This window comes from Macaca nemestrina, chromosome 11, assembly GCF_043159975.1.
Source record: "Macaca nemestrina isolate mMacNem1 chromosome 11, mMacNem.hap1, whole genome shotgun sequence".
Taxonomy (NCBI): Eukaryota; Metazoa; Chordata; class Mammalia; order Primates; family Cercopithecidae; genus Macaca; species Macaca nemestrina.
The window spans coordinates 72,640,390-72,663,999 of record NC_092135.1 but is presented as its reverse complement, the minus strand read 5'-3'; the positions used below and the strand labels follow the sequence as shown (position 1 = coordinate 72,663,999).

General features: G+C 43.7%; 1 protein-coding gene across 1 annotated transcript; it reads left to right on the top strand.

Annotated features, from left to right (window-relative positions):
• Positions 1-4,497: 4,497 nt before the first annotated feature.
• LOC105483205 (cholinergic receptor nicotinic alpha 1 subunit) lies at positions 4,498-22,418 on the top strand. The gene is made up of 10 exons (XM_011743926.2): positions 4,498-4,653; positions 5,343-5,464; positions 10,182-10,327; positions 10,440-10,484; positions 12,145-12,254; positions 14,990-15,185; positions 15,663-15,900; positions 19,556-19,779; positions 21,208-21,447; positions 21,747-22,418. The coding sequence occupies exons 1-10, from the start codon at positions 4,598-4,600 to the stop codon at positions 21,876-21,878; spliced, it is 1,509 nt and encodes a 502-aa protein (XP_011742228.1). The 5' UTR covers positions 4,498-4,597; the 3' UTR covers positions 21,879-22,418.
• Positions 22,419-23,610: the final 1,192 nt, after the last annotated feature.

Here is a 23,610-nt window from a genome sequence, read left to right as displayed (position 1 = left end):
TCCAGAACTCTACCCTCTTGTGGACCTCCTCCTGCCTCACTGTGTCCTCCTTCTCAGTCTTCTTCGCTGCACTCTCCTCTTCTTCTCAACTTTTTTTTTTTAATGACACAGAGTCTCACTCTGTTGCTCAGGCTGGAGTGCAGTGGTGTGATCATGGCTCACTGAAGCCTCAACCTCTTGAGCTCAAGGGCTCCTCCCACCTCAGCCTCTCAAGTAGCTGGGACCACAGGCACACACCACAGTGCCCGACTAATTTTTTTATTATTTTTCATAGAGATGAAGTCTCACTATGTTGCCTAGGTTGGTCTCAAACTCCTGGCCTCAAGTGATCCTCCTGCCTCAGCCTCCCAAGTTACTTACCAACTGTATTTTGTTTTTGTTTTTGTTTTTGTTTTTGTTTTTGAGATGGCGTCTCACTCTGTTGCCCAGGCTGGAGTGCAATGGTATGATCTTGGCTCACTGCAACCTCCACCTCCCGGGTTCAAGCGATTCTCCCGCCTCAGCCTCCTGAGTAGCTGGGATTACAGGTGCCCACCGTCATGCCTGGCTAACTATTGTATTTTTGTAGAGACGGGGCTTCACCATGTTGACCAAGCTGGTCTTGAACTCCTGACATCAGGTGATCTGCCCACCTCAGCCTCCCAAAGTGCTGGGATTACAGGCATGAGCCACCACGCCCGTCCTCCAACTTTTTAATGTTAGTTTTCTTCTCTTCTCTGCCTATACTGATTGCTTTGACCTTATCCTGTTGTGGCTTTAAGCAACATCTACTCTAGATCTCCCAAACTACTGACTCAGAAATCCAACTGCCTGCTCACATTTCTAATGGGCACCTCCGATTGATCACGTCCCAGGCAGAACCCTTCAATTTCCCCCCCTTTAAACCTGCTCATCCACGGTCTTCCTAAATCCACTTGTTGGCATTTAAATCCTTCCTTATGCTCAAGCCAAAACCCTGCAAATCATCTTAAACACCTGCCGTTTTCTTGCATCCTAGATCAAATCCTTCAGGAAATCCCATTAACCCTCATGTCAAAATACATTTCCCAAATCTAACGACTTCTTACCACCTTCACTGCAACCACTCTTGTCCAGTTCATCACCATCTACCTCAGGGATTACTGCAGTAGTAGCTCCTAATTTACACCCCGACAGCCTGGTGTCCTCAAAGCAGCCAGAGTCGACCTTTGACAGCATATGTCAGATGGTGTCACCCCTTGGCTCAAAACGCTGCAGAGGCTTCTCATCTCACAGAGAATGAAAGTCGAGGATGCATGTTGCGTCCCCCTTCCCTGGGCTGCTCCCTGACCTCATCTCCTAGCAGTTTCCCCACTCTCGCCCTGCTCCAGCCTGCCAGCTTCCTGGCTATGCCCGAGCACGCCAGTCCCATTCCCCTCAGGGACTGTGTTGCTGCTCACTCTGCCTGCAATGCTCCTGCCACAGATACCTGTCTGCATTTCCTTCAAATGCCACCTCCTCAGTGAAGCCCACCCTACCTGCTGTGTTTAAAATAGCCATCCTCTTCCAGCTGTCCTGGTCCCCTTTTATCCCGCTCTGCTTTTTCTTTTTCCTGTAGCATTTCTTACCTGATGACACATTAAACAATTTACTTTCTAGTTACAACAATTTACTTATATAAATTACATATATGTTATTTATGTAACATATAAGAAAAAGATATATAAAGATATATATTTATATATAAATAAAAAAGATATATACATATTTTTTACCATTTATATATTATATATGCTTACATATTATTACATAATATGTAAACATATATAAACATATATACATAAATATATAAACATATATTACATAATATATGTAAACATATATAAACATATGTGATATATAATATATAGCCATATATTATATAACATGATATATAAAATTGTTTAAAGGATATATATCTTATTTGTATATTATATAACATATAATATATAAATAAATTGTAAAATATATATATTTTTTTAATTTTCCATCTCCTCCAATTAGAATGTGTTTTTCCTGAGCACCAGGAATCTTTGTCTGCTGGGTTTATTGATGTATTCCAAACGCCTAGAACACTGCTTGGCACATAGCAAAACCCAGTGAAAAAATTTTTAGTGAGTGAATGAATGGAATGTATGGAAAATGGGTCTGAACAGACACAAACTAAAACATTAAAATAAATATTCTGGGTAGAAGGAGAGCAGGTATTTTCATTCATCTGTTCTCTAATTTCTCTATAATAAATTCAAATTACTTGAATAATAAACTTTTAAATAAAAAATAGGTTACTCCTGAGGATAATATTAATAGCAGTTTTAGTAATTTATTTTAGTCTACGGTTTCAACTGTTCACCTTTAGAAGAAATTTGGTAAGCTAGTGGCAATGAGGGGGGAAGCCTCCAATGATATCACTGTGAAGACCCCATGCCAGGCAGTGGGAGAAATTCTGTCCTGAGTTGAGGTTCCCCTGACCCTGTAGGGAGTTGACTTGAGAGGTGGCAGATTGGAGAGAAGAGACAGAGAAGGAGAGGAAGCTAATACAGGGAGGGTTATTGAGGCATGTCTGTCATGGGCAACAGGGACTCACTCCCACAGAGAGACATCGTAGGGCACGCTTGGGGGTGACCCAGTCCAAGGGGTGAGGGAGAGGGGATATTTATACTCCAACATTGGTTGAGGCCTGTTTCTGTAGGCAGTAACACTTCTGCATCTCAGGCTTGTTTCATGTGTTCCCATCGCCAAAAAAAAAAGAAAAAAAAAAATCCCTCAGTTACAAGGTTGCAGGCATTGGCAGTAAGCAGAAAGCCAGAGGCACCTGGGTGGGCACAGAAAAGTTCTCAACAGATTCCTCAGTTCGACCCAGTTCTGCTGTGTGGGTGAGACTCCCGTGTCCGTTGCTGTCTGAGGTTCCTGGCTATGCCCCTGGGAGGTTCTTCCTTGCCCACTTTCCCTCACTCACTGCCACATTTGAAGGAGGGGATGGAGAGAGCACCCTTTTTGGAAGACTGTGCAGATCTTGGAGCCTGCTTTCAGGCTGTGCGTGTTTGGGAACTCAAGGACTGCTTTAAACCTTGAACAACCAAAACTTTTGTAGCCTGGGTTAGTGAATTCTTTGGCAATATAATTCCTTCAAATACTGAGTAAGCTTCTGCAATATTTGTTTCCAACATTCCCACGTGCCTATATACACATGGGCTTCTTTCCTGGACACACCTTTCCAATCGGATGTATTTATTTGCATCCTAACCACTATACCTCTCTCCTTCAACTTAATAGCAGCCATCGTGAAGCCATCTGAAAAAAATAAGCTAGGCTATGAAGAAAGCATCCTTAAAGTGATCTTTGCTGTTGTGATGAAGCTGCCTGTTTAAACACAAATCTTAAAGGGCTTTGGTTGCTCAAAGCCTTTATTCCATGTTTTCACTTACTCTTTGAAGTTCAAAACAGAAGACTCCACATTTCTGGACTCATTCTATTTCTTTTCATTTCTGCTCTTGAACCAGCACATTTTTGCCTCAGCTCAGCTCTTCCTTGTACTGACTTGCTAAACAAAGCCAGAAAGAGCTATCGTGCACTAACTTTGGGTTTACCAACCTCTTCTCCGGGAGTTACGGGCTCAGTAGACACGTTGTTCACCAAGTAATTGAGGACAACAGTTTATGAAATTATTTGGTACTATATAACGTGGGTCTTCATCTTTTCAGCCTCCAATATTAATTTTCTTGCCTTCTGCTGCAGTGCTACATATTTTAGAATTTATTTTTAACCTCAGGATACTAGTGCAAAGGGCTAAACTTTTTATTAATTATGGAACACTAGCTGCTGTACAAATAAACCCAAGGATTTTGATGGCTCAACACAATACATGTTTTGTTTTCACTGAAATAGTGCTGGGTGGTGACCAGGTGGGTAGGGGGGGTCCCCCTCCATGCAGTCGTTCAAGGATTTAGAATATCAAAAGCAACACACACCTTCAGAACATGGTTTCTAAGGTTGCCCCGGGGACCATGTCCATTCTAGCCGGTCAGAAAGCTGGAAGGGCAGGGCTGAGTCTGAGAACATTTTTCCACTCATGCCACTGGCCAGAGGTCAGTCTCATGGCTGCATTTAGATGGAAGGGGCTGGTCAGAGGGTGGGGGTTGTATTTCTCCCACAGGGCTATTCCGTGGAAGGGAGAGAACTAAATTTGTTTTAGCAAACAGTTAACTGATCTCCCACAGTTTAAACAAAAAATATAAATAGTATGAGCTTGCAGCTCTCTCCTCTGCCCTCCGAGCCCCTTCTCTAATGATTTGTTCGAATCCACTGGAATGAGAGGATCTGTCAGGATGTTGTCGTGGGCTTGAGGTGAGAGGACCTTTCTCACCTAGTTCCATGTGGGAAGGAGGCCTGGAAGGACAGGCAGGATACTTTTAAATAACTGTCTCCTTCTGTGAACCCACCTCACGCCCTGCAAAGAAGCGCAGCTCGGGTAACAATACTTCTCAGACTGAGAAATTACTAACTGCTGGTTTTCAGGATGTTTTTCAAGCAAAAGAATTGAAAAGCGGAACCACTCTGCTCTCTGCTTCCCTGAGTGAGAGAGTGGGCAGAGGAACGGATGGAAGGAGGCAGGGACCCGGAACAACTGCTGATGCGGTGGGACACTTTTTCCCGGTAATTACTCTTCACTTGAATCACAGTGCACAGGACGTGGGCAATTTGCTCCAGCTAATGGTTCGTGTGGGATAGGTATTGCCTGATACAGAGGCAGGGGTTGGAACAGCCACTCTGGGGGCCAGTAAAGTCAGTTTTATGGAAGAAGCCGTCTTTGTTAAAAACCAAACCCAATCAGCATGGGGGCTCTCCAGCAGCGGACTCAACACCAGCTACACTCTTCTGAAATCCAGGCAGTCACAAAAGCCCCCCGGCACCCTCAGCCTAACACTGAGGCAGAGGAAATGAAACTGAAGCCATGTTTGCAGAATGTGGATTTTTGTGGTTTAGGACAAACAGCTGACTATCTACTCAGACCAAATGTCCCTAATCAAATCAACCCACAGAGAGGAGGTTCTGGTTTACACAAAAGGGAGGCGGTTTGCTCACCATTCAAAATAATTCCTTCCTTTCTATACATTTTTTTTTTTTCATTAAGATCTGACTCCTGGTGCATTTAAAATATAACGCAGTTCATACTCAGCTTGTCAAGGGTAAGCAATTGTGTAAAGCGAGGCACATTTGTAATGGTGTACAGTGCCAGTAACTCCCTGGGCTCCAGGGCTGAGGGCAGCCCAGCTGTCGCTCCCGCAAACAGGTGGTGTAAAACAATAGCTCTAGTGAGCCGACTTGCTTTCCAAACCCTCCAGCAGCCAAGCGCCCAGTCAGAGTGCCAGTGAGAAGTACAGGCCACCACTCTGCCCTGGTCCACACCAGCTCCGGTGGCCCATGGAGCCCTGGCCTCTCCTCCTGCTCTTTAGCCTTTGCTCAGGTAAGTGCTGGGGTCAGGGGATCGGGGAGGGCTCTCCTTTGAGGCTAAAGTCCTGGAGGCCCCCAATCAAAGTCTTGCTTCTTTGATGAGACCACAAAACGGCAGATCCTCCCCAACCAGAGGCTGCTCTGTCAATTTCTTCCTGATGTTAGCTTGATTGAGTTTTTGGATAAAGATTTTTAGTTTGCGTTATCTAATTAAAATAGAAACTGCCTGATCAAAGACTTCAAGGTACACACACACGTCTCTCCCTCCATCATGCCTGGCAGCCAACTCATCCCTCTGAACACTCTGCACCACTTGTAGGACCTGGACCACTTGTGGACCATGGTAGTGTCCTGGGGTTCATATTTAAACAACGACAGAGACTTAGAACAGTGCCTTATAATCACACACAATGGAATTAACAAGTCCTTTTACTGCCCCAGGAGAATTCTAATAATAAAGAGGACTGATTGACAGCTACATGTGCTGGAGATAGAAACCAGTTAATAATCGTAACTAAACTCTCTCCACAGAGACAGAAGTATTTTGTAATTTTTTTGAATTTGTGAAATAAAAAAGAAATTCCATATGAATGCATTCCTATCTACTTTTTTTTTTTTTAAAGGATGTTACTATATATAGGTTTGGGTTTGAATTGAAACTATAAAACCTTGCACGGCATTTGACCTGCATTCTACTCTGGAATGTGTCCTAACACAGCAGCTGAAACACCATCCTGAATCCCAGACTTCCGCTAGAGGGAAACAGGAGATGTTTGCTGATTGCTTCACATAAAAGTTTACTGGTGATATCATCCCAACTGAGAAACAAGGTGGCTGACATCCTGTGATTTTTCATTTCCAATATTGCTCTGAAAAACACAGGCCTTCTGGGCAAGAGGCAAAAAGCTTTATTATTAATTTTTTCAAATAGCAGAGTTGAGTGAAAGAGCCTAAACTCAGATAAATTATATCCTGTGGGATTTGGACTCTGTCCAATCAAAGCTGACTTGGTGTGTGTGTGTGTGCAAAACGACACTCACTGAAAAATTCTTAAATGATATGCTTTAATGTAAAAATCCTTAAGAGAGCTCTTAGGATTTTGGTTATTGCTAACCAAAAATGCATGATTAGCTTGTTAAAGAAGTATGTGATATGTATTTAGGGCAAATCTCGAGTTTGCTGGCATTGATTTCCATGGGTGTTTTACAGAAATTTAGAGCTAGATCAGGCAGTCCAACATCCTCAATTTTTTATTACAAGGAAGCTAAAGCTGACCTGCCCAAGGTCACTTAATTTATACATTTTGGAATGTGGTCAGTTGGAGACTCGGTTTATTACATTCACAGTCAGAAAACACAGCCTGAACTAGCCAAAGGTAGCAAGAGATACAGGATCAGGTTAAGATAATAATGATCTAAGATAATAATGATCTAAGATAATAATGATCTAATAAGGACTAGTAACAGTTCAAACTTTGTTTTGACCAGCCCGGGGAGCTATTTCCTACAGACAAATACAAACGGAACCAGTGTGGTACAAAAGGAACACTTTGAAATTGTGGTTGAGTTTCCCTTCTTAGAATCAGTCCTTTGTGGACAAAATTGTCATTTATATCAGGGACCTTTTTCTTGTGTTAGCTTAACACAGCATGATCTCTGTTCTATTTATACAGCACTTTTCACTTCAACTTTTTCTTCTCTTTGCCTCTGGAATCCCAAGTACCTCATTGCCATCTTTCTTATGGCATATCACTTTCCAACTTGTTCACAGTTATTTACGTAAATGACAAATGTCAATCTCCATGAGGGTAGGAAGAAGGATTCACTTTTGAATATCTCAGAGGTCCCAGAACAATGCCTTGCTTACAGTAAACGCTCAATAAATAGTTCATGAATAAATTAATGTTACCATCATCTGACTAAAGATTACAAATATAATCTTGCTAAAAAGGGAGATTTGACATTATTTAATATTTTATCTGCATATTTGTTTATTTATGCCCTACCTTTTTACAAAAGTATTTACTGTGATTCACTGAATCCGTGAAGAACTAATCCAACTCTCCAGGCCATATTGGAGTTGGGAAGGGAATCATAGAGTTCTGACTTTGAGTCCTGTGAGTTTTCTATCACTCTACCCTGCTTTGGGGAGGAAAAAAGAAAAGAATACCAGTGAACCAATCTAAGAAATGAAGCCCTCCTTCCTTACAAATTCCTTAAGGAAGGAACAGACACCTTGTTATTGGCTAGGGTGGGAGAGGAGGAGGTGACTGTCGCTGAAATGCTGATTATGCCTGCTTCTGTCATCCTCCCCTTCCTCTTAGTGGGCCATAGGGTTGCTCTGCGTAGTCCTCCTGCTACATAATGCTGACCATCTGCTCTGTCCTCTGCTTTCTAATATGTTCTTCCTGTCAAACTGGAGTGAACAGTCATTTAAAAATAAGCAGCCCAAGGCAAGGCCAAAGCAACAGCTTCAAATTCAGTGGCCAAGGCGCTCAGTAATCCATTCCAGTCTGCAACCCCACCGTGGGAGGGATGAGGCCCAGGATAGAAAATGCATGGAGGACAGAAGGATTATCAAGTCCCAGGGGCTCAATGGGGTGGTTGCAAAAACTGGATCTTCAAACAACATATTCCCTTCAAGAGTCCTCAGATGCAGATGGTTTTGGGGAAATGTCATGTGAAATCTCTGCATGGTTGGGCACTGAGTGCCCTTGGAACATTTTGGGTTCAGAAAATTTGTGAAACTAGCCATGTGAGGTGGCTCTTGCCTGTAATCCCAGCACTTTGGGAGGACAAGGTAGGTGGATGGCTTGAGCTCAGGAGTTTGAGACCAGCCTGAACAACGTGGCAAAACCCCGTCTCTATAAAAAATACAAAAATTAGCTGGGTGTGGTGGTGCGCACCCAGGTAATTTTTGTATTTTTTTATAGAGATGGGGTCCCAGCTGCTTGGTTGGGGGAGGCTGAGGTGGGAGGATTGCTTGAGCCTGGGAGGTCGAGGCGGCAGTGAGCTGTGATTGTGCTACTGCACTGCAGCCTCAGCAATAACCTGTGGAAAGGGGAGATCTGGTTACGTGAATGAAGGCAAATGCATCATGTGTCTACTTCCTCTCCCAGCTCTGAACACACAGTCCCCAATGCACGGAAGGCTTGAGTTACAAAGATCCTTCATAAGACACTTGGGATTTGGAACACATTTTCTCCTAGGAATAGTGGCACTTGCAGTTGTGAGTTTCCAGGACAGCTTACAACACACTGTTAGTATCAAGAGTTAGTGCAGGAGCTCAGCGCAGAATGACAGGATTCTAAACCGAGCTTTGCCCTTACTGATCACATGACCTTGGACAAGTGGTCCAACCTCCCTGAATCTCAGGTGAGGATATCTGCCCGCCTGCTTCATCTGAGGCTGATGAAGATTGAAAAGAGCTGTAGATAGAAAAGGGGGCCGTGGGTTCTGAGAGTATTAGATGATATTGCTCTCTATCCTGAAGGAAATGTAGTAAAGATTCCTTGGAATCGCTCGTGTTCCAAGTAGGAGCCCCAAACCCAGGTCAACAAAGCACAGTTTTCACTCTACTTTAACAAGTTAACTAGGACGTGTACCTGCCAGCAGTGGTATTTTTTAAAAATCATGGTCAAATACCCATTTCATAAAATTTACCATTTTAACTACTTTAAAGTATACAATTCAGTGGCATTAAGTACCTTCACATGTTATATGACCATCACCACTATCTATTTCCAGAACGTTTTCATCACCCCAAAGGGAAACATCATGCATATTAAGGAGTCTCACCCCATCCCTCTCTCCCCCCAGTCCCTGGTAACTCCTGCTCTGCTTTCTCTCTGTATGGATTTACCTATTCTGGATACTTCATGTAGATGAAATCATACAATATTTGCCCCATTATGTCTGGCTTCTTTCACTTAGCAAAATGTTTCCAAGCTCCATCCATGTTGTAGCATGTGTCAGTACATCATTCCTTTATTCCTTTTACTTGTCTGAATAATAGTTCATATGTATACCATAATTTGTCCATCCATTTACCTGTTGATGGACACTTGAGCTGTTTTCACCCTTTGGCTATGGTAAATAATGCTGCTCTTCTTTTGGGTGTGGACCTAGGAGTGGAATTGCTGGATCGTATGGTAACTGTGTTTAACTTGTTGAGGAACTGCCATTTTACATTCCCACCAGCAACATATGAGGTTCCAGTTTCTCTGCAGCCTTCCCAACCCTTGTTATTTTCCACTTGTTAATTATGGCCACTCTAGAGGGTTTGAACCAGCATCAGTTTTGGCTGTTCATGGCATCATGAGATCTGACGCAGCCAGTACAAGATTTCATTACACTGCTCTGAAACACCAAGATTGGCTTTTTTGTGGGCTTTTTTTTCGTGTGTGTGTGTGCCTGTGTGTGTGTGTGTGTGTGTGTGTGTACCTGGCAAACTTGATTCAGCCATGCTGTATTTAGGAATGTCACCTGTCCAAAGTACAAGTGTTGTGATTATCTGGCATACCCCACTGTCACCGGGTAAGGGACTGCACCAGTAACTGTAATTGGAAAACAACTTAAGGCAATAACGGCTGCATTTGGGAGCCTTTCAACAAGGAGGGCTGTGTGCCTTCCATTAGAAGGAACTGAGGCTCATGCCTCAGTTCCTCATGTTCATGTGTTTGGAGGGTGGGGAGCAGAATCTGACAGTGTGGGTGTCATCTGCTGTCTCAGCTGGCCTCGTCCTGGGCTCCGAACATGAGACCCGTCTGGTGGCAAAGCTATTTAAAGACTACAGCAGCGTGGTGCGGCCAGTGGAAGACCACCACCAGGTCGTGGAGGTCACCGTGGGCCTGCAGCTGATACAGCTCATCAATGTGGTGAGACAAGAGCACTGGGGGCTGCCCACACACCCGGACCTCTCACCCCTGGGTTTCCTCCCCTGGGTCCCCTCTCTCCCCCCAAAAAATGATGCCTTATTTTTTTTTCCAGGATGAAGTAAATCAGATCGTGACAACCAATGTGCGTCTGAAACAGGTAACTTAGCCAGATAATCGCATATATGTCACTTTTATTCACCTGAAATTAAACCCGGACCCAGAGGAAATCAATCTGGGTAACAGGGATATATACCAAAATGTTGAAAGTAGATATTTTGAGATGGTGAAAGCATGGATCCTGTTTGGTTTCAGTTTTGCTTTTTTTTTTTTTTTAAAAAAAACTTTAGGGCTTTTTCTGTGTGTATTAGTTTGCTAGGGCTGCCATAACTGGGTGGCTTAAACAACAGAAATTTATCATCTCACAGTTCTGGAAGATAGAAGTCCAAAGTCTAGGTATTGGCAGGGTTGGTCCCTTCTGAGGGCTGTGGGGAAGAATCTGTCCTAGGCCTCTCTCCTCAGCTTGTAGATGACTGTCTTCATGTTCAGATGGCGTTTTTCTTGTGTATGTAATACATATACGTATGATATATATGTATATTTAAATACATGTATATATCTTTAAATTCCCCCTTTCTATGAAGACACCAGTCATATTGAATGAGAGTCTATTTTAATGACTTCATTTTAACATAATTACCTCTCTAAAGAACCTATCTCCAAATTAGGTCACATTCTGAAATACTGGGAGTTAGGGCTTCAGCGTGAATTTTAGGGGGACACAACTGAACCCATAGCATTGTGCTTTCCAGTTTTGCTGCAATGGGCACATAGAGGTGGAGTACCCCTTTCCCAAAATGCTTGGGACCAGAAGTGTTTCAGATTTTGGATTTTTTTTTAATTTTGAAATATTTGCATATACTCACCAGTTAAACATCCCAAATCTGAAAATCTGAAATTCAAAATTCTGCAATGAACATTTCCTTGAGTGTCACGTTGGTGCTCAAAAAGTTTTGGATTTTGGAGCATTTCAGATTGCAGATTTGGGATCCTCAACCTGTATTACTTTTCTTTTGAGACAGAGTCTCACTCTGTCGCCCAGGCCAGAGTATAATGGCATGATCTCGGCTCATCGCAACCTCCGCCTCCCAGGTTCAAGCAATTCTCCTGCCTTAGCCTCCCAAGTAGATGGGATTACAGGTGTGCACCATCACGTCTGGCCAATTTTTGTATTTTTAGTAGAGATGAGGTTTCACCATGTTGGCCAGGCTGGTCTCGAACTCCTGACCTCAGGTGATCCACCCGCCTCAGCCTCCCAAAGTGCTGGGATTACAGGCATGAGCCACCACGCCCAGCCATTACTTTTATAATGTAGAAAAATATATGGTACTTTTTAAAAATGATGCTGCCTGCTTGAGGAAAATGTTCACACTAGGATCTTTCTCCTTTCCTGGGGGTGGACAGGGTGACATGGTAGATCTGCCACCTCCCAGCTGCGTGACTTGGGGGGTTCCTTTGTTTTCTCATCTGTAGAATGAGGTCAGTAATCACCCTCCCTCATGGGACTGTGGTGAGGACTAAATGAGTTAATATAGGTAAGGTGGTTGAAACAGGGTGAGCACATCATCAGTGCTGTTTGCTGTTCTTATTTACTGAAGTGAAAGCTGAATTCTGAATCCAACTTTTCTTATGGAAGCACAATTTCTGTCAATACTGAATTCCCATGCACATCAGGGCTCTTGATAATCTTAGATTTTAAAAATAAATCTAATAATCTCCTGTTTTTGACTTTTTAATTAGCTGTATGTCTTTGTTTCTAGCAATGGGTGGATTACAACCTAAAATGGAATCCAGATGACTATGGCGGTGTGAAAAAAATTCACATTCCTTCAGAAAAGATCTGGCGCCCAGACTTTGTTCTCTATAACAAGTGAGCAAACTGCATGGGTGGTGGAGGGCGCTCCTGGGGCAGGTGGAGTAAAGTGCCCTAATGGAAGGGCTGCGCGCTCGGAATGCTTCTCACCACTGCTAATATTAAATCACCCAGGATGGTGGCTTACACCTATAAACTCAGCACTTTGGGAGGCCAAGGTGGGAGGATTGCTTGAGGCCAGGAGTTTGAGATCAGCCTGGGCAACGTAGCAAGACAACGTCTCTAGAAAATTAAAAAAATAAATCACTCTAAACCAAGAGCCAAGTTGATGGGCTAGGGATGCCATACGGTGTCTCATGACTTAAAGAGAAAGGATTACTGCAGCCAAATTGAATCCAGGCTGAGCGTGGGGGACATTTGATCCCTGAGAGCCCCTGAAGCACGTGTGGCAACTTTCCAAGGCACCCAAATGCCCTATCGCTGAGTTCCTTGGAATCCAGTGTCCTCCCTACCAAATATTTCTGAGCCTACTGGGGTTGTTACTCATCACATCCTGAACGCCTTCCTGACACCCACTGCTGCTGTTGGCCTGGGATACCTTCACTGCCTGTCCACTGGGCCCCACGACAGACTGCATGTTGTGAAATTATAATATTATTCAAGACGTACTAGTCTAATGACACATTCATTAGCATACGCCCTTCATTTGTCAGGAAATGCTCATTTTCAAAAAGCATACTTCCCCGGCAGAAGCATGCGACACCGGCCCGGAGGATTTATGGTCTGACATTATACAACATGTGTTGGGGGTCTACAAGCTGTGTGTCCTAGCAGACTCAGGGAAGGTGACAGGGCTAGTGGATGAAAACCATACCCTTTAAGGCAGGCCCTTTCAAGCTTCGATTTTCTGCCACATGTTGTCCAATTATACCTGGGGTTCAAGTTTGAGCCAAATTTTTCGATCATTTGTGTAACCTTTTTGGACAAATGGGCTGATAAAGTATCTTTCAGTTCCTCTTCCAGTAGGAATCTGAGAAGAGCAATTAAAATCCTTTGGTTCTTTTGCCAAACTCACTGAGGAACACCCTGGTGAGGAGAGAACTCTGTTTTACTTGCTTACTGGGAGAGACTGAGACAATCCTATGACTCTGCCCTTCGGGCTGCTTTGGGTGGGTCCAGTGCCACACAGTTTTCCAGGTACAGAGCCCACTTCAGTCCCAAGGAAAAACCAACGGGAAGAAAACCTCTTGATTTATGACATGAGGGACCAACATATGCTATGATGTGCCTGAAATCCCACTGAGACAGACCCCATCCCGCCCATTCAACACCTATTCTAACACCCTGCCCTCTGCTAAATCCCTTGAACACAGACTGTTGTTTATGGAAAGAGTAAGTTGTCCACTGAATAAGGCCAGCAGAAGTGGCTTATTTTGTTTTTTTAGAACCTCCCATGGTGTCTGTATTTTTAAAAATAATAAATCATTGCCAACAGTTGAAAACCAAGAAATATCACATTAAAATCTGTTTTTTAGCCTCTCTAGAAAAATCCAACATTGAAACTTCCAGAATTTTTTTTGAGACAAGGTCTCTCCTCAGTTCCTCAGGCTGGAGTGTTGTGGTGTGATCATAGCTCATTGTAACCTTAAACTCCGAGGGGCTGAGGCAGGAGAATGGCGGGAACCCAGGAGGCAGAGCTTTCAGTGAGCCGAGATCACGCCACTGCACTCCAGCCTGGGTGACAGAGCGAGACTCTGTCTCAAAAAAAAAAAAAAAAAAAAAATCTAGGTTTCCAGCTTCTGAGGAAGAATCCAAATCTGGCAAGATTGGGCCTTCATTCCCACACGAGCACATCAGGGAACACTGCAAGGTGGCACCTTCCTGACAGGAGAGAGGGGCAGTCTGTTCAGCAGTGTCACCCTGCACTCATTCCTCACCTGTCTGGCCCTGGAGGTATCTGAGTTTGTGACTCCACTCCAGAGAGTTCTAAATCGTTCTTTAAAAAGCAGTAGGCCAGTCAGGCACGGTGGCTCACTCCTGTAATCCTAGCAGTTTCAGAGGCCAAGGCAGGCGGATCACTTGAGGTCAGGTATTCAGGGCCAGCCTGGTCAACATGGTGAAACCCAGTGTCTATTAAAAATACAAAAAATTAGCCAGGTGTAGTGGCGGGCGCCTATAATCTCAGCTACCTGGGAGGCTGAGGCAGGAGAATTGCTTGAACCCGGGAGGTGGAGGTTGCCGTGAGCCAAGATTGCACCATTGCACTCCAGCCTGGGCAACAAAGCGAGATTCTGTCTCAACAACAACAACAACAACAACAAAAGTAGTAGGAGGCCCCTTCCCTAACCTGCTTGTCACAGTAACGAGCCCCTGGAGGTGCTTTTATGTAAAATTCCTGTTTTTTTCCCCCCAACACAGTACATCAAGGAGGCAATAGATGAAGATTAACATTACAAATACTCCTGAGGGCTGGAAAAATAATCTGGGATGCAGTGGACCCACGTTACCTGTTATTTCTTTAAACCTGTGGGTTCCTACATTCTTTCCCAGATACTCAGATTCAGGGTTTACTTAGAGGGTGTGCAGGACTCGGTATTTTTAACAAGCACTCCAGTGATTCTTATTATCAAGTTTGGGAAACATTGTAATAGATAAGAAGTGACACTGCCCAAAAGAGCGCTTCTATAATTAGCACCTGAATAATTAACAGCTGTCTCCTGTTAACATTCCCAAGCGGAATGGAATGCTCATCTGTCACTTGGAGCCATTTTCCTCTTTTATCCCAATTGTAGTGCAGATGGTGACTTTGCTATTGTCAAGTTCACCAAAGTGCTCCTGGACCACACTGGCCACATCACATGGACACCTCCAGCCATCTTTAAAAGCTACTGTGAGATCATCGTCACCCACTTCCCTTTTGATGAACAGAACTGCAGCATGAAGCTGGGTACCTGGACCTATGACGGCTCTGTCGTGGCCATCAACCCGGTAGGTGGTGGCCACATATGATAAGGGTGGTTTCAGGAAAAGTGTGATTCGGGTCTCCAACTTTTCCTTGGAAAATCATAGGCTGTCAGTACCAGTTAGAACTCAGGAATCATCCAGGTTGATGGTTCGAGTTGTTTGGCAAGGGAGAACAAAATGGGAGCTTAAATTAATTTGTTACGCCCAGGCTCAGTCTCAAAAATTTTGATGTAATGGGCCTGGGTGGCAGTAGGGCATCAATATGTATTAAAGCTCCCAGGTGACTTGAATGTGTAGCCAAAATGGAGAATGCTACTAGTCCAAACCCCCTTATGTTATAGGAAAGGAATCTAAGACCCCAAAGAAGTAGTGCTCCAGAGTCCCTCCTGGGTGTGTGACCCACAGAGCTGGAATCTGTGGCCTTGTCACTGCTGATTACAAAACGCTGCCCCTCATCAGGGTGACCTGCCTGGGATTTCGAAACCTCATTTCCTTTCTCAGGAAAGCGACCAGCCAGACCTGAGCAACTTCATGGAGAGCGGAGAGTGGGTGATCAAGGAGTCCCGAGGCTGGAAGCACTGGGTGTTCTATTCCTGCTGCCCCAACACCCCCTACCTGGACATCACCTACCACTTCGTCATGCAGCGCCTGCCCCTCTACTTCATCGTCAATGTCATCATCCCCTGCCTGCTCTTCTCCTTCTTAACTGGCCTGGTATTCTACCTGCCCACAGACTCAGGTGGGTGCGGTTGCCATGACGGCTGCTGCTGACGCTGATGGGTCTCGTGCTGCTATTTTGGGGAAAGCCAGAAATAATCATGTGCTAACAAACAGGCAGATCGACCCGAACCATCATCATTAGGAGGGTGTATTTGCTGAGTGGGCGTGTGCAGTGGTGAGAGTCACCGTGAGTGGAGTTCACAGCTGGGGCAGACATCCAGAGCGGCAGGGAGTTGAACATGACCCTCAAGATGCACGTTGTAGCTCAGGCTGGTTAAAGTACATTAACCACCAATACCTATTTGCTGAATACCAACTGTGTGCCCAGAAATGTGCTGGGTAAGGTGTGTGATCCCAGACACTTCTCATGCCACTTCCACGATGAAGTCACCTTCTATATACTGACTAATCCTGGTCTTGCTCCTTTACCCGCTGCTCACCACTTGAAAATAGATTCTGCATATAGAGATATTCTGCATATAGAGATATGCAGAATCTATTTCCAGACGGCGGCATCTTCACACACAAGACCTTACTTCCCAAGTGGCTATTCTTTCTCACATATCAGCCTAGACAACTTACTCACCTCCTACTGAGTAATCATATCTGTGACATAATTTTATCAAACAACAACAATCTACTAGAAAGGAGGAAAGGGTACCCATCTGCCTGCCCGCAAGTCACTATTCATAAACAATTTACGGCAGACAAGTTTGGAAAAAAGAAAGATGCTACAGACAGACCTCAAGTTTATGACAGGTAGCAATTTTTATCAAAATGACTTAAAAAAACACCCACGAAACTTTAAATCCAACTTGCCAACTAGGAGAAAAGATTATTCATTTACTCAATGAATATTTGCTGAACAAATATTATGTGGCAGATAGACCGTAGAGAATAAGACAGAAAGTGCCTCACCCCACAGAGTGCATGGTCCAGTGACTGCATTCGGGGTTTTGTTTTTGTTTTTGAGACTGGGTCTCACTCTGTTGCCCAGGCTGGAGTACAGTGGCGTGATCACGGCTCACTGCAGCCTCAACCTCCTAAGCTCAAGTAATCCTTTCACCTCAGCCTCCTGAGTTGCTGGGACTACAGGCATGTGCCACCACACTTGGCTCATTTTTGTATTTTTTGTAGAAATGGCGTTGCACCATGTTGCCAAGGCCAGTCTCAAACTCCTGGGCTTAAATGATCCGCCCACCTCGGCCTCCCAAAGTGCTGGGATTATGGGTGTGAGCCACTGTGCCTGCCCTGCACTCGTTTTTAAATAAATTATTGCAAACACAATTTTTTCAATCTTCTAATCAAATGCAACTTTTTACATTAAAAAAATAAATAAATAGAGATGGAGTCTTGCTATGTTGCCCAGGCTAGTCTCAAACTCCTGGCCTCAAGTGATCCCCCCTGCCTTGGCCTCCCAAGGTGTTAGGATTACAAGCATGAGCTACTGCACCAGGCCCTCAAATGAAACTTTTAAAAATAAAAACACTGTCGGGGCATTATAGGAACTAACAAGAGTCTCTATAAACCTTAAATGATTTGCACTTGAAAAGCACTTAGGGGCCAGATGCAGTGGCTCACGCCTGTAATCCCAGCACTTTGGGAGGCCGAGGCGGATGGATCACTTGAGGTCAGGAGTTTGAGACCAGCCTGGCCAACATGGTGAAACCCCATCTCTATTAAAAATACAAAAAATTAGCCAGGTGTGGTGGCACATGCCTGTAATCCCAGTTACTTGGGAGGCTGAGGCAGGAGAATCGCTTGAACCCTGGAGGCGGAGGTTGCAGTGAGCCGAGATGGCACCACTGAGCTCCAGCCTGGGCAACAGAGTGAGACTCCGTCACAAAAAAAAAAGAAAGAAAGAAAGAAAGAAAAGAAAAGAAAGAAAGAAAAGAAAGAAAAAAAGAAGGAAAGAAAGAAAGAAAGAAAGAAAGAAAGAAAGAAAGAAAGAAAGAAAGAAAGAAAGAAAGAAAGAAAGAAAGAAAGAGAAAGAAAGAAAGAAAGAAAGAAAGAAAGAAAGAAAGAAAGAAAGAAAGAAGAAAAGAAAAGAAAAGAAAAGAAAAGAAAAGAGAAAAGAAAAGAAAAGAAAGAAGGCAGGCAGGCAGGCAGGCAGGCAAGAAAGAAGGAAGAAAAGCACTTAGGACAAAGATTATGCTTGATGATAAATGTTGGCTATTATTATTATAATTATTAATCAAGAAATTTTATATAAGCGGACAAATATTTTATATTTGTAGTTGTCTTCTTTTTCACTTGGAAAGGTGTTCCTACCCACCAGGTAGAACTGACAACATCTCGTTAGCATCCGCGCTGTATGCTATACATACACACACATTCTATACATATTCTAGAATCCGGAAGCAGCCAGTAGGGGAAAGCTTCGTCATTGAAAGCAGGGTAACACAAGGGTTTCCAGCAGCACCAACAGCAAGGCCAGCCCAGGGAAAGTCCCTCCCAGAGCTTCTCTGCTGCATCCAGTAAAAGATTTTTCATTTACTCAATGAATATTTGTTCAACAAATATTCATTTGTGAGGTCAAGCCTCACAAAAATACCTCAGTGCCATTCAGCCCCTGACCTTCCTGCTGCCAAGTTTGCCCAGCCAAAACCCTCCTGAGATCAAAGGGTCTGCAGAAAAGAGGTGGGGGCTGCGGAAATCCCTGCTCCATTAGTATGCAAAACAAAACAAACAAAACAAGAAATAAGTGAGAAGACAAACTTCCTCTTACATGAAAATGAGACAGTGAGTGGTGTGAAACCACCGTATCAGAAGATCACTCAGGATGCCAAGGAGAACTCCTTAGCCTTTCGGATTTTGTCCTTTTCTTGGGTTTTGGTGTTACAGCTTGCTCCCTTAATAACAGAAAGAAACATGTACTTCCAGGCTGCCCATTCATCTGCTGGGTAATAAGTAGGCCAGGGGTGATTCAGTTTTATGAGGTTTAATGCATCCTGCTGCAGATGGGAAATGCCACACCGAGTCCAGCTTGTCCACCCAGAACTCCTATCAGTTTCCTGGGTTCCACCAAGGATCAGAAATCTGGAGCATGAGATGAAATATTGTTCCGTTTTCTGCTTGGCAGCCTCTAATGGAAATGCTTGCCACTGGCTGCTGTCAGAAAAGTTAAGGTATGGAGGTTACACAGGAAATTCTGCAGAAAAAAATGCTTTGAGATTTCCCAGAATAATGCTTTGAGAACATGTCAGTCACATTCCTCTTACCCTTGGGTTTCAGTGAATGAGTTTGCTTGGGCTGCCACAAAAAACACCACAGACTGGGAGGCTTAGATAACAGAAATGTAATTTCTCACAGTTCTGGAGACTAGAATTCCAAGATCAAGGTGCCAGCAGAGTTGGTTTCTTGTGAGGCCTCTCTCCTTAGTTTGTAATGGCCATCTTCTTCCTGTGTCCCATGGCCTTCCGTCCACGCATCTGTGTCCTAATTCCTCTCCTAATAAGGACACCGGTCATACTTGATTACTCACTACCCCATATCACCTCATTTTCATTTAATTACCTCCTTAAAGTCCCTGTCTTCAAATAGAGTCACGTTCTGAGGTCCCAGGACTCAGGACTTCCACATAGAAATGGTGGGGTGGGAGGAACATTGCAGCCCAACCCAGATAGGTGGTTGTGGGATTTTTTTTTTTTTTTTTTTTTTTTTTGTCTTTCCAGGGGAGAAGATGACTCTGAGCATCTCTGTCTTACTGTCTTTGACTGTGTTCCTTCTGGTCATCGTGGAGCTGATCCCCTCCACGTCCAGTGCTGTACCCTTGATTGGAAAATACATGCTGTTCACCATGGTGTTCGTCATTGCCTCCATCATCATCACCGTCATCGTCATCAACACACACCACCGCTCACCCAGCACCCATGTCATGCCCGACTGGGTGCGGAAGGTGAGTGGGGAGGCCCTTGCAGACTCCACGTGGGGGCACATCTACAGGCCTCCCCTTCGAGGAACCAATGGGTTTCTAGCTAATACTTGGGGCTATTTAGGAACTGAGTTCCTTTTTTTTTTTTTTTTTTTTTTTTGAGACGGAGTCTCGCTCTGTCGCCCAGGCTGGAGTGCAGTGGCACGATCTCGACTCACTGCAAGCTCTGCCTCCTGGGTTCACGCCATTCTCCTGCCTCAGCCTCCTGAGTAGCTGGGACTATAGGCGTTCACCACTAGGCCCAGCTAATTTTTGTATTTTTAGTAGAGATGGGGTTTCACTGTGTTGGCCAGGATGGTCTTGATCTCCTGACCTTGTGATCCGCCCACCTCGTCCTCCCAAGGTGCTGGGATTACAGGCTTGAGCCACCGCGCCCGGCTGGAACTGAGTTCTTTCTGGGCTTTAGAATTTTTGGAAGGAACTTTCTTTGGCCTCTTTTTAGGAATAAATAACTCCTGTAGCCTTCCCAGAGAGAAAAGAAAAACAGAATTAACAAAGCTCATTTCAAATTCAAGTTTAAAGAATCTCTTTAATTAGAGAAGATCAACAAACGGCTCTTTTTATTGAAATGCCGTGAAATTCTCGAGATTTCTTTTGTATGTTTTCCAATTTGTGAACAGACTGGCTGACTTTTTGCTGGTGAAATCATCTGTTGAGAATAGAATGAGGGCTAGAGATGCGGGGTTCCTCATAAGAGAGGGTCAAAAGGTGACTTTTAGTGAAGGACTTGCTCTCAAATATTTACGTTACTGAATTTAAAAATTTAACATTTCAAATATGTCTTTCTTTGACAAAACTTAACAGAGACACTGAAGTCCAGGATCTTTTGTGCAGAATGTAAAATATTTGTCAGGAATTGACAAAAGAAGCTACTGCTCACAATGTACTCTTTTAAGAAGAGAGTTAAGAGTCCCTGTTTCTGTAAAGGCTGTTAGACAGCTCCTGGCAATACCTGTACTGCAGTTTCTTCAGGAACAGGAAACAGAAGAAAACAGTCTAGCTGTTTTGTGGGATATATTTGAAGTGGAGGCGCCCCTTCTTTAACCATTTGATCCGGGTGATACATTGCCAAGGCAGTTTCCATACCTGTAAGGGATCCTGAAGCTTTTAAGCTCATTGGTGGCCCCAGGTCGATGACTGCACATGGGCTCCCTCCGGTGGCGAACTTCTCACATTACAGAATCATCGCTGTTAACCATAGCCATTTCACAGGAAGGATACAGAGGGATCTTTGGAAAAATCTAGTATAGTTCTTTTGTTTTAAGGACAAGAAGACTGAAGCCCAGAAAAACTGAATGACCTGCCCCAAATCACACTGATAGTTCAAAGACAGAGTTTTATGCTTTCCTTGTGGACAATAATTCTCATGCATGGATTTCTTTTCTGTATTAGGTTTTTATCGACACTATCCCAAATATCATGTTTTTCTCCACAATGAAAAGACCATCTAGAGAAAAGCAAGACAAAAAGATTTTTACAGAAGACATCGATATCTCCGACATTTCTGGAAAGCCAGGGCCTCCACCCATGGGCTTCCACTCTCCCCTGATCAAACACCCCGAGGTGAAAAGTGCCATCGAGGGCATCAAGTACATCGCAGAGACCATGAAGTCAGACCAGGAGTCTAACAATGTAAGCTTTGTGGCTTGAAATCCACGCCTCTGGGTTTAAATGGTCAAATGCATAAGCACAGATGGTGAGTTGACTTGACAAGTAGGTGGCATACAACAGGCAGCTTCTGACCTGAGATGAACCCTGGTGACCACCTCTAGACCACCTTAGTAAGTTATCACTTTGTAAATAATCTATTCAAAAAATAAAGATAATGTCAGCCAAGGGATGGCAGGACTTAGAGATCTACAAATTAAAGGGCCCTTAGATGATGCAAACCACCTTAGGGAGACTCTGTCTAACATTTTCCTCTCTCCCAGGCAGCGGAGGAGTGGAAGTACGTTGCAATGGTGATGGACCACATTCTCCTCGGAGTCTTCATGCTCGTCTGCATCATCGGAACCCTAGCCGTGTTTGCAGGTCGACTCATTGAATTAAATCAGCAAGGATGAGCAGAAAGTGAGCTGAGCCTAGCTCTGCCCCAGAACCTACCAGAGCAAAGAAGGGCAGGAGAGGAAGATTTGTCTGCTTGCTACACTCGCACTTATCAAACGTGTAATCTTCTGTACTTATTATTGATAAGATTTACCTTTATGTAAGTTTATAGCCTTGAAGTGTTTTCACATTGCTTCTCCCTTTAGTTCTGCTGTCTCCCTGAAGAGTGAACCCTCTTTAGTAAATGAAACTAATCACTAAAGAAGTGTTCATTTCCAGTGTCTGGAAGAGTTTTTCCCAGGATAACTGAGGTTTTCTGTTGCATTGTCATTGCTGTTATATTTATGTGTTTACTTATTTTGTCTAACCACGAGACCACTAGGGAGTTGCTGATGTTCTTTTTAAAATGTAGTGTATCCTTTGCTTAACAGTCAGTTTTGTACCTACTAATAAAACCCCATCTACCAGTCCTAAAGAGATAAGGCATTTGATTCAGAGAGAGAGGGAGCAGTAGAAATGAAATAAACTAAAATGCAAACTGCATCAAAAATCCATGGGTTTTTTTGTTTGTTTGATTGTTTTTTGAGACAGGGTCTTACTCGTATCACCCAGGCTAGAGTGCAGTGGCCCCATCTCATCTCACTGCAGCCTCCATTGCCAGACTCAGGTGATTCTACAGGTGCACATCACTACACCCAACTAACTTTGGTATTTTTTGCAGAGACAGGGTTTTGTCATGTTGCCTAGGCTGGTCTCAAACTCCTGGGCTCAAGTGATCCGCCCACCTCGGCCTCCCAAAGTGCTGGGATTATAGGTGTGAGCCACTGCCCTTGATAAAAATTCCATATTTTAAAGCAGATTTCTAGACCTGAGAAGTCAGAGAAGGTTTACCTGTCTCATATGGCACCTGGGCTTGATCAGGGTCTGAAGGGAAACAAGTCCTAACAGTAGGGCCTGGGCACTGTGGAAATCGTCTTGCCTGTATGGGTTGACTTCATCCTCATACCCTTCATAAAATCTTAGAATGTCCCTATTTTACAAATGAGAAAACTAAATTTCAGGGAAATTCTGTAATGTCCCTATTTTACAAATGAGAAAATTGAATTTCAGGGAGGTAAAGTTCTCTGCTCAAACTAGAAGAACTAAGATTTGAATCCAGACTTTGAGATTCCAAAGCAGCTCCAGGCTGGGTCAGTTCATCTGTTCACTGGCTCTCCCAGCCACCCCTGGCTCCATCTAGGCCATCCTGTAACTCTGCTCAGTGTTTTCAAGAATTTCAGTCTCAGCAAAAATCCATCCTTCTGTCTTCCCAATTAAAATTCCTGCCTGTCCCCTGCTACCAGCCCTTATTCCAATCATGTTCGAGGTTCAAGTCCTATAAATGAAACCAGAAATGTATTACACATCACCATTTCTAAAATTCTGAAGAAGTAAGTGGAAGAGAAAATGATTTCTTTTCACATTGAAAACTTTAATCCACAATATAGTTTACCCAAGAACTAGAAACTGTGCAGCTACAGGCCAGGCTTAGTTGATGGCCTCCAAATCACCATAATCCAACTGTATTTGTCAAGGTTCTCCAGAAACACAAAACCAATAAGATATGTGTGTGTATCACAGTTTCTAGTTGTAGAGTAAACTATATTATGGGTTAAAGTTTACAAGATGAAAATAAATAATACATATGAGACATCATAAATGTATCTATGAGGCTGAAAAGTCCCACAACAGGTTGTCTGCAAGTTGGGA